The sequence below is a fragment of the Octopus bimaculoides genome, chromosome 10 (assembly GCF_046866305.1).
Source record: "Octopus bimaculoides isolate indiv1 chromosome 10, ASM4686630v1, whole genome shotgun sequence".
NCBI lineage: Eukaryota > Metazoa > Mollusca > Cephalopoda > Octopoda > Octopodidae > Octopus > Octopus bimaculoides.
The window spans coordinates 45,504,449-45,516,948 of record NC_142937.1 but is presented as its reverse complement, the minus strand read 5'-3'; the positions used below and the strand labels follow the sequence as shown (position 1 = coordinate 45,516,948).

The 12,500-nt window shown below is 38.6% G+C and overlaps 1 protein-coding gene across 1 annotated transcript in view; it reads left to right on the top strand.

Moving 5' to 3' along the window:
• Window positions 1-12,500, top strand: part of LOC106867845 (inactive rhomboid protein 1) — an 88,090-nt gene that overhangs the window by 22,376 nt on the left and 53,214 nt on the right. Inside the window, exons 3-4 of the mRNA XM_014912879.3 lie at window positions 5,904-6,234; window positions 8,888-8,977. Coding sequence (XP_014768365.1) covers window positions 5,904-6,234; window positions 8,888-8,977 — 421 coding nt within the window. The remainder of the gene's footprint in view (window positions 1-5,903; window positions 6,235-8,887; window positions 8,978-12,500) is intronic.

Sequence of the window (12,500 nt, the reverse complement as noted above, 5' to 3'; positions counted from 1 at the left end):
TCTCTGCTTATTTCTGTGCTCTTTGCTGTTGAAGAGTGTAGGCTCAAAATGTAAAAGACTTTCTCACTTCCCGAGTGTTAAATTAATACATCTGTTTGTTGTTTACACACCTGTCTTTGTCTTTTGTTTTGTTTTTTTGTAATTCCAACTATATATATACATGTGTATATGTGTATATACATCTGCACATATATATGTATGTATTTGACATTTCGGTCAGCATTCATTACTCCATCTCACCACCTCCATTCACTACAAACACACAGACTCACACTCATACCTCAACTTCTCCTCCCACCCTAAACACACCAAGCTCTCCATCCCTTATTCCCAGAGACTCAGTCTCAACTCATGGCTCGCCACTTCATCCTACGTGGATATCCCCTCACCACTATCCATACCGTCCTTGCGAGAGCACGTTCCATGGACTGTGCATCTGCTCTCTCTCCCTGCACCCACCCCGCCATCTCCCGTCTCCTGCTTCCCTTAACCTACCACCCCACCACCGTACCTATCATATCACCGACTCCTTCACCTTCAATTCTAGCAACATCATCTACTGCATCTCCTGCTCTCTGTGCCCTTCCCTATACATCGGGCAAACAGGACGCTGCTTGACTGACCGGCTCGTGGAACATCTCCAAGACATCCGACTTGGCAATGACACCCCAGTTTTGCACCATTTCTGCTCTACTGGTCACTCTTTGCAACGCCTGTCTTTGTTCGGATTGTCCTTGTACAGGGGCTATCTGGACTCCCGTCTTTGCTGTGAACAGGGATTAATCTCTCTTCGCTCCTTTGGACCACATGGGCTCAATTCTCCTCCCCTCTCCTCCTCTCATACTTACTCCCACCCGCCTCTCCTCTCTTGCTTTGACTCCTACTTCTCTTCACTTCGACCTTCCTTCTCTCTTCTCTTCACTCCTACCCACCTTCTCCCTTCCCCTCTCCCTTCATCGTCACCCCTCCCTCGTAACCCCATCCCTACACAATTCAACCCCTCCTTCCCATCCCACCCCCATTCCTTACACCCACTGCCACATACCCCACATGTACCCCCACCCTCAGCCTAACCCACGTCCCACCTTTGCTTTATTATCTCCCCTTCTTCCTAGCTCTCCTGTGTGCCCCCTCTGTCCAGCATTCACCATGATAGATTGCTAGCCACTACACATTCTTTATTTTCTCTCCGTTTCTTTCTATGTTCCTTTCTGTGGAAGAGCATAGGCTTGAAACATTAAAGACTTTTTCACTTCCCGAGCGTACATGTGTTTGTTGTCTACGCTACCTGTCTTTGCCTTTTGTTTATTTGTGAATTCTCCCCTTATATATATCTATGTATATATTTACATGTATGTATATATAGATTCATATATATATATATATATACATATATATATATATGTATGTTTATATGTATATGTATGTATGTATATATATGTATGTATATATGTATATATATGTATGTATATATGTATATATATGTATATATATGTATGTTTATATGTATACATATATGTATATATATATATATATTTATGTATATATATGTATGTATATATATATTTATGCATACATGCGTGAGATAGGAGTGTTGCTGTCTGGGAGATATATTATGGTAGTGGAATAGTATATAACTGCTATTTCTAAATTTCAGTATGTGGCTAAGCAATTTTGCTGAACCATAATTATAATTATGCTTATAATTATAAAATCTTTGTATAAGTTTACTGATAATGGTTCTTTTAACATACCCAACTACTTGGTGGAATTAATAGTTGTTAATTATTAATTTTCACCCTATATCAGTATATATATATATATATATATATAGCAATGTTAATTCTCTAAATGAAGTATTAACAGTAACTGCACGATAAAGTGAAGTGTATTGCCACTTAAGTGTGGCTGACCCCTAGGGGTGGATGTTACTGTTGCTTTAGCCCCAGGAGGACATCTCCTCCAGCTGGCTTATCGACACACTACTGTGTCCTGTTTGTTTTGCCAAGGAAAGTTATCCCTCTCATCGTGATTGTAGCACGAACGGACCCGGGTTTCAGGGTTATTCCCCTTCGTCAGCGTCCGATAGCTACCGATCTTCGATGAGAGATATAAATTCTTGGCAACCTTATGTATATTTTTCCAGTGAAATTCTTCACTGATATCGAAAAAGTGAAAACAAGCAATGTTAATTCTCTAAATGAAGTATTAACAGTAACTGCACGATAAAGTGAAGTGTATTGCCACTTAAGTGTGGCTGACCCCTAGGGGTGGATGTTACTGTTGCTTTAGCCCCAGGAGGACATCTCCTCTAGCTGGCTTATCGACACACTACTGTGTCCTGTTTGTTTTGCCAAGGAAAGTTATCCCTCTCATCGTGATTGTAGCACGAACGGACCCGGGTTTCAGGGTTATTCCCCTTCGTCAGCGTCCGATAGCTACCGACCTTCGATGAGAGATATAAATTCTTGGCAACCTTATGTATATTTTTCCAGTGAAATTCTTCACTGATATCGAAAAAGTGAAAACAAGCAATGTTAATTCTCTAAATGAAGTATTAACAGTAACTGCACGATAAAGTGAAGTGTATTGCCACTTAAGTGTGGCTGACCCCTAGGGGTGGATGTTACTGTTGCTTTAGCCCCAGGAGGACATCTCCTCTAGCTGGCTTATTGACACACTACTGTGTCCTGTTTGTTTTGCCAAGGGAAGTTATCCCTCTCATCGTGATCGTAGCACGAACGGACCCGGGTTTCAGGGTTATTTCCCTTCGTCAGCGTCCGATAGCTACCGACCTTCGATGAGAGATATAAATTCTTGGCAACCTTATGTATATTTTTCCAGTGAAATTCTTCACTGATATCGAAAAAGTGAAAACAAGCAATGTTAATTCTCTAAATGAAGTATTAACAGTAACTGCACGATAAAGTGAAGTGTATTGCCACTTAAGTGTGGCTGACCCCTAGGGGTGGATGTTACTGTTGCTTTAGCCCCAGGAGGACATCTCCTCTAGCTGGCTTATCGACACACTACTGTGTCCTGTTTGTTTTGCCAAGGGAAGTTATCCCTCTCATCGTGATCGTAGCACGAACGGACCCGGGTTTCAGGGTTATTTCCCTTCGTCAGCGTCCGATAGCTACCGACCTTCGATGAGAGATATAAATTCTTGGCAACCTTATGTATATTTTTCCAGTGAAATTCTTCACTGATATCGAAAAAGTGAAACATGAACACACTGTTTTTAAACCCACTAATGTTGGAGGTTTAAAGTAAACAGAATAGATCAAGTTGCATAGTTTTGACAATTTCCTAGGCACTCGAGCGAACATGAAATGACTGGTGTGTTAACAGTATTATGTTCCATTGCTATAATGTACTAAAGAATGTTTGGTTTTTGGTTTTTCTTTCTAACATTATGTGTTACAATGATTCTAAGTAATTTGTCCATACAATATGTATGTGGATAGAAAAAGAGGGAATAATTGTATTGCATTTCAGTTCTACAATGATAACTGTGTACCTTGTCCACCTATCCATGAACACATTGCTTATGAGTGCTGTATGAATTTTAAAAAAATTCTGTATAGTTCAGGTTAAACTGCTTTCAGTGAGAGTTTCATCATATCTTGAACCACTACATGCAAATGAAGCCTTTGATGGTACTCTCTCATAACTGTAGTAATTTACAACATATCATTCTATGTTTACAAACCCAGCTAACTGAGTGCATAGAATACTGGATAACCAGTCATGAATACAGTGGTTCATTGTCTGTCTGTGGTCAGATGTTTGACTCTCCAATGATGCAGTCCTTTCCCAAACTGGGTTCACAGTTGAAAGAATTCTGAGATTCTAGAAGATAAAGGAGAGTGGTCTTTTAATAAAATTTAATAAGAATTTTATAAAACAAACAGATGATTTTTAAAATAAGTTACAGGGTGTTTGGGTTAATTTGACAATTTGCATAAAAAGGCAAAAGAAGTACAATATTCCGTTCAAAAATAAAAGTATTTTAAAAAATAAAAAAGATCAACTACTTTAAGATTGGGCGATAACAGATTACTCAAAGTAGCTGCTCTCAGTTTCCACTACAGCCTCAAGTCCAGAACTTGATACATGTATTCCTCACTGTGCCCCTGGGAAGATCTTTGAGCACTTCCTTGATCTTGGCCATCAGTTTGCCTTTGGTGTTGCAGGCAGAGTGGTTGGTGTCTTTCTCGACTGCATTCTTCTCATAGTAATCTATGGAATTTCAATTGGGGCTGGCTGGTAAAGTTGTAAAAATTCTCCAACAGCTGCTTCTGATTCTTTCCAGAGGTATGGCAAGGAGCTGAATCCTGCTGTGCCACAAATGATCTTCCAGTAGCAACCGTCTCCAGCCAGGGATTGATTACAGTTTCCAGCAGTTTCACATAGCTGTCTGAATTGAGCCTAAGGCCCTCTTCATAGATGTAGGATGGTATGATGTCACCCTCACTTGAGACACACACTAAGACCATCATGGTTTGGGGAACTTGATTTTTATGTTATGTGGGACATCATATGGATTGTAGGAAAGCCACTATTATTCTAGGTGTTATGCAATTGGTCTTGGCAGAAGTCCTTTTCATCTAAACATAACCAGATCATCCTTAGCTCAGCGTGATGCCTCAGCTTGTTCAGTAGCTTCTTTGTCTTCCTCATGTGTTTCTCTTTGGCTCTGGCTGTTGGAATTTGTCCCTTGGGCCTTGTGTATGATTGGTAGCGAAGGTCCTTATTCAGGGCCAGCTTCATGGTGGTGATTCCAACACTTGTCTTTCTTTTACCAAAGCCTGGAATCCCTTGCTTGGATCAATCTTCCATCACCTTATCCGGCAAATTGTTTGATGGATTCCGATGTGTGGATGCAATCAGAATTCCTGCTATGTCTCTTCCTGCTGTGTCTCTTCCTGCTGGCCACGTTTTTTTTAGTCTCCATGGCAGCTGTCTTTCTCATGTCTTACGACCTTTACAATGTTCACAGAGCATTGAGTAGTAGTCATTTTGATACCTTGCACAAATCATCACAATACAGGTAACTCTTTTCCAATATTCAGATGGCTTCAAGTCCTCTGTGTTAGCTAACTTTTTCTCAGCTACAATGATAATCTAATGCCATTGACTGTTCACCAATACATCAAACTGTTCTTGAAAAATGAAAACATGAAAAATTGTCAGATTTAGCCTGAACACCCTTCAAGTCTTTTTTTATTGATAATACATCTCTCTAAAATCGTTCCTGTTTCATTAAATGTTTTACTAAAATTAAAGTGGCAAGGCTTTGTCCATACATGCAATTTTCATGATTTTTGGAAAATCATATAAGGGTTGGCTTCTAAGGACAAAATAAGTTTGTGAACGACTGGTCTAGTTCACTCAACTGTATACAGGTACTGCAGAGCGTGTTTAACTTCTGCACCATTAGCTTGCATTCAACTTATCTTTTGGTTATATTTTGGTAAAGAATGGAGTCATCAGGTTTATTTGCCCCAGATACTCCAGATTTAGGCACTGGTGCTTCTGTATGTGGAGGTGTGTGGATTAGTGATTAGGGTGTTGGACTTATGATCATAAGAGTGTGGTTTTGATTCCTGGAATGGGCGACGTGCTGTGTTCTTGAGCAAAACACTTCATTTCACATTGCTCTAGGCCACTCAGCTGGCAAAAATAAGTAATCCTGTGACAGACCAGCGTCCCATCCAGGTGGGGAATTTATATGTCACGGAAACCAGGAAACTGGCCCCTATGAGTGGACATGGCTTGAGAAGGTAACTTTACCTTTACTGGTACTCCTGTGACCTAAAGGCTCACAAAACTCACCCCTGTATGATTATAGATTGCCTGTTGACTTATTTTATCTTTTCATTTTTTCTTTTTTTCCATAGCACCATGAAGAACACCGTTGCAGATTTCTTTGGAGTTGGCAAAGAGAATGAAAGGCAAGAAATGGAATGGCATAATCGACGTTTACGATATTATAACACCATTGGCAAACTCAAAGACGATTATTTGAGAACATCAATGGAAGATCAAGTAGACTCAAGTTTATATTTGCAGGCAGTTCCCCAAGCAATACATGACCCTTACAAACGACCAAGTTATCACTTGTCTCACTCAAGTGACAGCACCAGTACCACCTACAAAAGACTACAACCCAGAAGGAAACGGAAAGAGTCAGTAGTATCATTAACATTAAAAGGCATGGTAACAATTGCTGTGAGTAAAATTTTTGGTACTGTTCACTGATTGGTTCAGCTCTGATTGGAATGAAATTTTGTTTTTATGTCTGTTTTTCTATGTTGGCCTTGTCTAGATGAACTCATATTACTGAGGTATTGTTTTATAGCTGGACGCCTTTCCTGTCACTAAACTTTACTTGTTTTTCAAGTAAGGTATTTATTTCACTTGTCTTCAAAAGTGCAGAGATAGGAGATGATTTTTAAAAAAAAACTTGATGCTTTCATGCAAAGCACAGTCTGTAAACATTCAATCTCACATAAATATCATCATCATTTAACATTCGTTGCCCATGCTGGCATGAGTTGGATGGTTTGACCGGGGATGGCAAGCTGGAAGGCTGCACCAGACTCCAGTCTGATTTGGCATGGTTTCTATGGCTGGATGCCCTTCCTAACGTCAACCATTCTGAGAGTGTAATGGGTGCTTTTACATGCTACCGGCATGGGTGCTATTTGCATGACACCTGTATCTGCCATTATTGTGGTTTTATTTGGCTTGATGGGTCTTAAATGCACACACACACCATCATCATCGTCATCGTTTAGTATCTCTTTTCCAATGCTGGCATGTATTGGACAGTTTGAAATAAATCTGGATGCCTTTCCTAATCCCAGCCACTTCACAGGGTGTACTTGGTGCTTTTTTTCATAGCAGCAGCATTAGTGAGATTACTAGGTACCCACATGACAAGCACCTTCAGCTGAGTAGGGTGAAGTATTGAGGGAAATGTATGACAGAAAGACAGGAGCAGTTGCCTTGTTGAAGAATTGAGTACATGGCCTCCCCATCAGGAAAGAAAGAGAGAGAGAGAGAGAGATATGAGGTCAACATACAAGGTAAATATGAAAGAGAGAATAGGCTAGAAGAACAGAAAAGGTGGGTGGATAGGTAGATAAGTGTACTAGAGGGAAATTAGTGTGTCAGATAATTAGAAATGTGGATTGAGTTATTAAGTTGGATGGAGTGAATATCACTTTGGAGGAGAGGGAAGTGAAGGAAGAAAAAAAGGAGGGAGTCGGGGAGGGGGAGGTGACAAGGGACAAAAAGTAGGGGTACAGTGTAAAATGTAGAGAAATAATTGGTATCATTTATAGCACCTGGGTACTGTACAAAAGACTCAGATGATGTTGCTCGTTTCCCAGATGTCCAACCTGGAAGATTATTAGTGCACTTAGAAACAGTTGTGGCTTAAAGACTCACAACCAGACAATATGAAAACTCAAATGAGGATGCCTTTACTCACTTACTTGATATGTTAGAAATAACAACTAAATCTCTCTCACATCATACCCTACCATCTTAAAACCAATAACATTGGATAATGTGGTTCTAGGTATGCTGTGTCTGGGAAAAAGTTGAGATGGTAATGGTATAAATAATTTTGATCATACATAGTCTCCTTGATCAAAGCTGACACACTGAAATCCATGGTCTTAGACTATCATCATGGATTTCCTTACTAATTAAGTAACCCTTACATTATGGGAAGTAATGACATCTGTGTAGTGGAAGCAAGCTCTCTAAGATGGTGGACATTGGACGTAAAAAGTGTATAAACATATACAAAAGATTCAAAGTATACAAATATAGAAAGTATACAAAATGGACTCAACTGTAATCACACAGAGGAGAGAGGAGACATGGATTCAGAAGCTGTAGTGAAGGCAACCAGTCTAGTACTGGTAGTGCAATAAAATACACCTACTTCTTGCTGTAAAGTGGTTGGCAATAGAAAACCATGCCAAAAAATCATACCCAGTGACAGATATTGGTTTTATCTACATATCTTTAATTAAAGATTGTGATAGATTCATCAAACCTATGAAGGCATGGAAAGAATGGGCATAAAATGCTACGCACGCACGCACGCACGCACGCACGCACGCACGCATACATATATATTTATTGGGTCATCCCATAAATAATGCGTCGTGTGTGGGTTTGTGTGTGTGTCTGTGTTTGTCCCCTCACCATCGCTTGACAACCGATGCTGGTGTGTTTACATCCCTGTAACCTAGTGGTTCGGCAAAAGAGACCAATAGAACAAGTACTAGGCTTACAAAGAATAAGTCCTGGGGTTGATTTGTTCGACTAAAGGCGGTGCTCCAGCATAGCTGTAGTCAAATGACAAACAAATAAAAGAGTAAAAGAGAAAAGAAAAAGAATCGAATCCCAGTAGTTGTCTTGTACCATATTTATTAACCCTGACGGGATGGAAGGTAATGATGACCTCAGTAGGGTATAAACTCAGAGTGCAGAGAGGTATGACATTCTATTTGATGCTTTAATATCTCTGCTAATGCACTATCTTGAGAGTAGGTGATGATGTGAAATTGAAGAAGACATTGTTGATATGTCAAAGACATTGGTGATGGCAATAGTTGGTGTCTTTATGTAAATTTTCTATTTCTTTTTTATTAATCAAAAATATTTCTCTGTAAATATATATTACAATATTGTATAAAAACTCTTTTTATCTCTCCAGTTTTTCTTTCTCTTTATAAATATTTGTTAACATGAGTTAGAAATCTGTATTTGTTGTGTAGCTTTACTTTCAAATCTATTTTTGTTTAACCTGAACCCTTTATTCCATTTCATCTCACAGCTATTTTGTTTTTCCTTTCTCTAGAGTTTAAAGAAAAAGCAGCCAAAAGCTAGTATTACTCCAAACAGGAGTTATGCACCAGCAAGTTTACATGTTGACGAAGATTCTGCACAGGTAAAAAAAAAAATACATAAAAAGTATTTTGGGTTTTTCTTTCACTATCTTTATATTTTATTTAAAGCAGAGTTTGGCAAAAGTTGGGCCATTATTATGTCTTCTGCGGGCCTTAGACCTTTTGTAAAACATTTTGCAGTTTAATGTATTTGCTTATCATTGGATAGTTGATGGGTTTAGATGTCTTTTATATCATGAGCAGTTAAGTTTTTGTTTACAGAAATATTGCCTGTGATGAAGATAGTGTTAGTGAGGATGTGTGGGGATATTTTTACATGTAAAACATATACAGGGTGCAATAGATAAATTATCGCCATTTTATATTTTTAATGTCACACATGCATGTTGTTTGTTTTTAACTTTGTTGACTACACAGTATAGTAGGGTTAGTTGGGCACTATCTGTGAGAAAAACAGCACCATGATGCAATTCACTCAGCAGAAATTTGGAAATGACATGCTGTACTGCTTGGCATTAATTGCTGGAAGCTTCAATATGAACATTTCAGAGTGTTTGAGTGTCAATCTGAGGACAATGCAGAGGGTTTGAAAAGAGTTGGATGAGTCTAATGGTGATTATGATGGTACGGAAAGCTCACTCTGGTCGTTCCGATAAGAAAAGAACTCTTGAATTTGTTGGTGATTGAGGCCATGATTGTTGGAGATTCAAGCCATGATTGACAACAATCCCCCCAAATCAATCAGGTCCATCACCAGGGAGTGTCCGAGTTTCTTATCAGGTAGGTAGTGCATGAAGACATTCAGTATTCTTCATACAAGATAAGAAATGGCCAACTTTTTTTCCCAAGCCATCAAGGACTAGAGGAAAGACCATACTATGAAGCTTTTGAACAAACTCAAGTATCCCCTCCAACTGAACATGCTTTGGTTTTTCTCAGATGAGAAAATTTCTGCCAGGATCAGATACTCTTGTATTTGAAGATATTTTTATATAATTTTGGTAAATATATCTGTTAAAATGAGATATCAGTGTTATATTCCTTTTTGTGTAATTTGGACGACAATTTATTCACCGCACCCTGCATATGTTAGGTAGGGGCGGATGGGTGGGGGAAGCATGAGCAAATGTAAAAAAAATAGTAGAAAAATAATCTGGTGGGCCATTACGAAAAGAAATTGCTGGTCCCTAATTTAAAGCAATGATTTATTATTAGAAATGCTACCCTCTTATTAGAGAGGACAGTGGATTTTCCATTGGGCAGCATTTTGATGTAGGAAAATAACATTTGTGTAATAAAATGATATAGATACTTCTGTCCTATAGTTCCAGTTATAGCCTTGTGGTGAAAATTTGATTTCAGTTTATAAATATTTATGTAATTCTGAAGCATCAGGTATGAGACATGACATATAGTGTAACATATATGAATCTATATTTCTACTGTAACATATAATGGGTTGTAATTTACTTTTGAGTAAATTAAAGAAGTGTTACCATTTTTGAATGATTATGTCCTGCTATCTTGTGATATCAATAGAGGCATTGAATAGGTGCAGTGGGTGAGAAAAAATGTGAAGCATTGATATAGTGGTACAGTGTTTTAATGATGTAAATATCATCACTTGTTGCCTATTCAGTATATTATGAGCCTAGAAAGGGCCTCTACATGGTCTCTTGGTTTGCTAGCTGTCTAATCACCCTCATATTCTCTTCTACCATTTTAAAAATAGTAAGCGCCCACTGGACATGTAGATTTGAATGTGCTGAAAGAGGTCATTGTCAAAACTGGAATGCTTTTGACCATAAGAGCTAAAAAAGCACCAACACCAACATGATTTCTTACATAAGTACAAGGCCTAAAATTTATAAGGGAAGGATATAGTTGATTGAATTGAGCCAGTATGTACTGGTATTCATTTTCTCATTCTTGGGTTGACAAAAGGCAAAGACTATCTCAGAGGGATTGAATTCAAATCATAGAGGCAAGAAACTAATATAAACGTTATTTATTTATTTATTAATACTCTACTGGCCTTACTCAGTTAAATAATTGTATTTTAAATAAATAGAAAACCTTAGGGTTGTTAAGTGTCTATAAACTTATAGCTTTGTAATAGAAATTCAATATCTTAATCACACATACCTTCTATTTCTTGACTTGTTGAATTATGCCTTTTACTTGTTTCAGTCATTAGACTATGGCCATGCAGGGACACTGTCTTGGAGGAAAACCCTTCAAACAAATCTGCCCCAGTACTTTTTTTCTTAAGCCTGGTAGTTATTATAAGAGCTGCTTTTTGCTGAACTGCTAAATTACAGGGACATAAACAACCAACACCAGTTGTCAGGTGTGGTGGAGGACAAGCAAAAAGATCCCCCCCCACCCCACTTCATATATACAGAGAGAAGAGTAAAGACCCCCTTTTGATCATGAATGACCATGAGATTGCACCTAGAAAGTTGCTCTGATGCACACGTCCGGGCAAGATTTTTTATGGAAGACCAGCAGTCGCCTATGCATACCAGCCTCCCCTCTCCACACCACTGATGTAATCCAAGGAAAGACAAAAGCCAATACAGCTTGGCACCAGTGACATTGCAACTTATTTCTACAGCCGAGTGAACTGGAACAATGTGAAATAAAGTGTCTTGCTCAACAACATAACACAGCCTGGTCTGGGAATCAAACTCACTCCCTCATGATTGTGAGTCCAACGCCCTGACCACTGAACCATATATATATATATATATATATATATATATATATATATATATATACAGTAGTCCCCAGGGGTTACGTTCCTAGAGCACCTGCAAATAGTGAAAAATCGCAAATATTGGATGTGGTCCATAAAAATACCTATAAATGTCAAATTATGACGTAATATATATATATATATATATATATATATATATATATATATATATATATATCATTTAATAGTAATTTAATAGAAAATAAAGTAAAATGTACGGTTACTCACCAATAATAAATGATATTGATTTAAAATGATGATGAAAATAATGAAGGTAATGACTGCACAGCAAAGAAGATTTAAAGCTCTTCAGGTGTTTTAGGGGATGTCTTTGTGCAAGGTTTTCTTGGTGGCCTTGAGGAAAATTGTGATTCGAAGTTGCTGTCGTTGTTTCTTCATGGTGGTGAGGAGAGTTTTATATGTCTGCACGGCAGCATCAATGATATTTTTAAATTGGAGAGACTGAATCATATAAGGATCTCATGCTTCTGCCTTCCCTTGCAATTCCTTTGCTGTCCTTAAAAGGTTGGACAGACATTCGACTGCCAGGCCCACCTCATCCTCCTCTTCCTCTGGATCTGGTTCTTCCTTCTCCTCTTTGCTGGCAGACTTCGTTAACTCCAACAAATCTTTGTCTGTCAGGGTTTCAGAGTGGGCATCAATGAGGTCATTGACCTCATCTTGTGTGATGTCGTCAAAACCTTTGCCAAGTACCTTTGCCAGTTTCATCACATTGTTGACAGCCTTGTGCTGAATATCTGCAGATGAGAAGCCCTTGTAGTCCTGGCCACACATTCTCCCAGCGT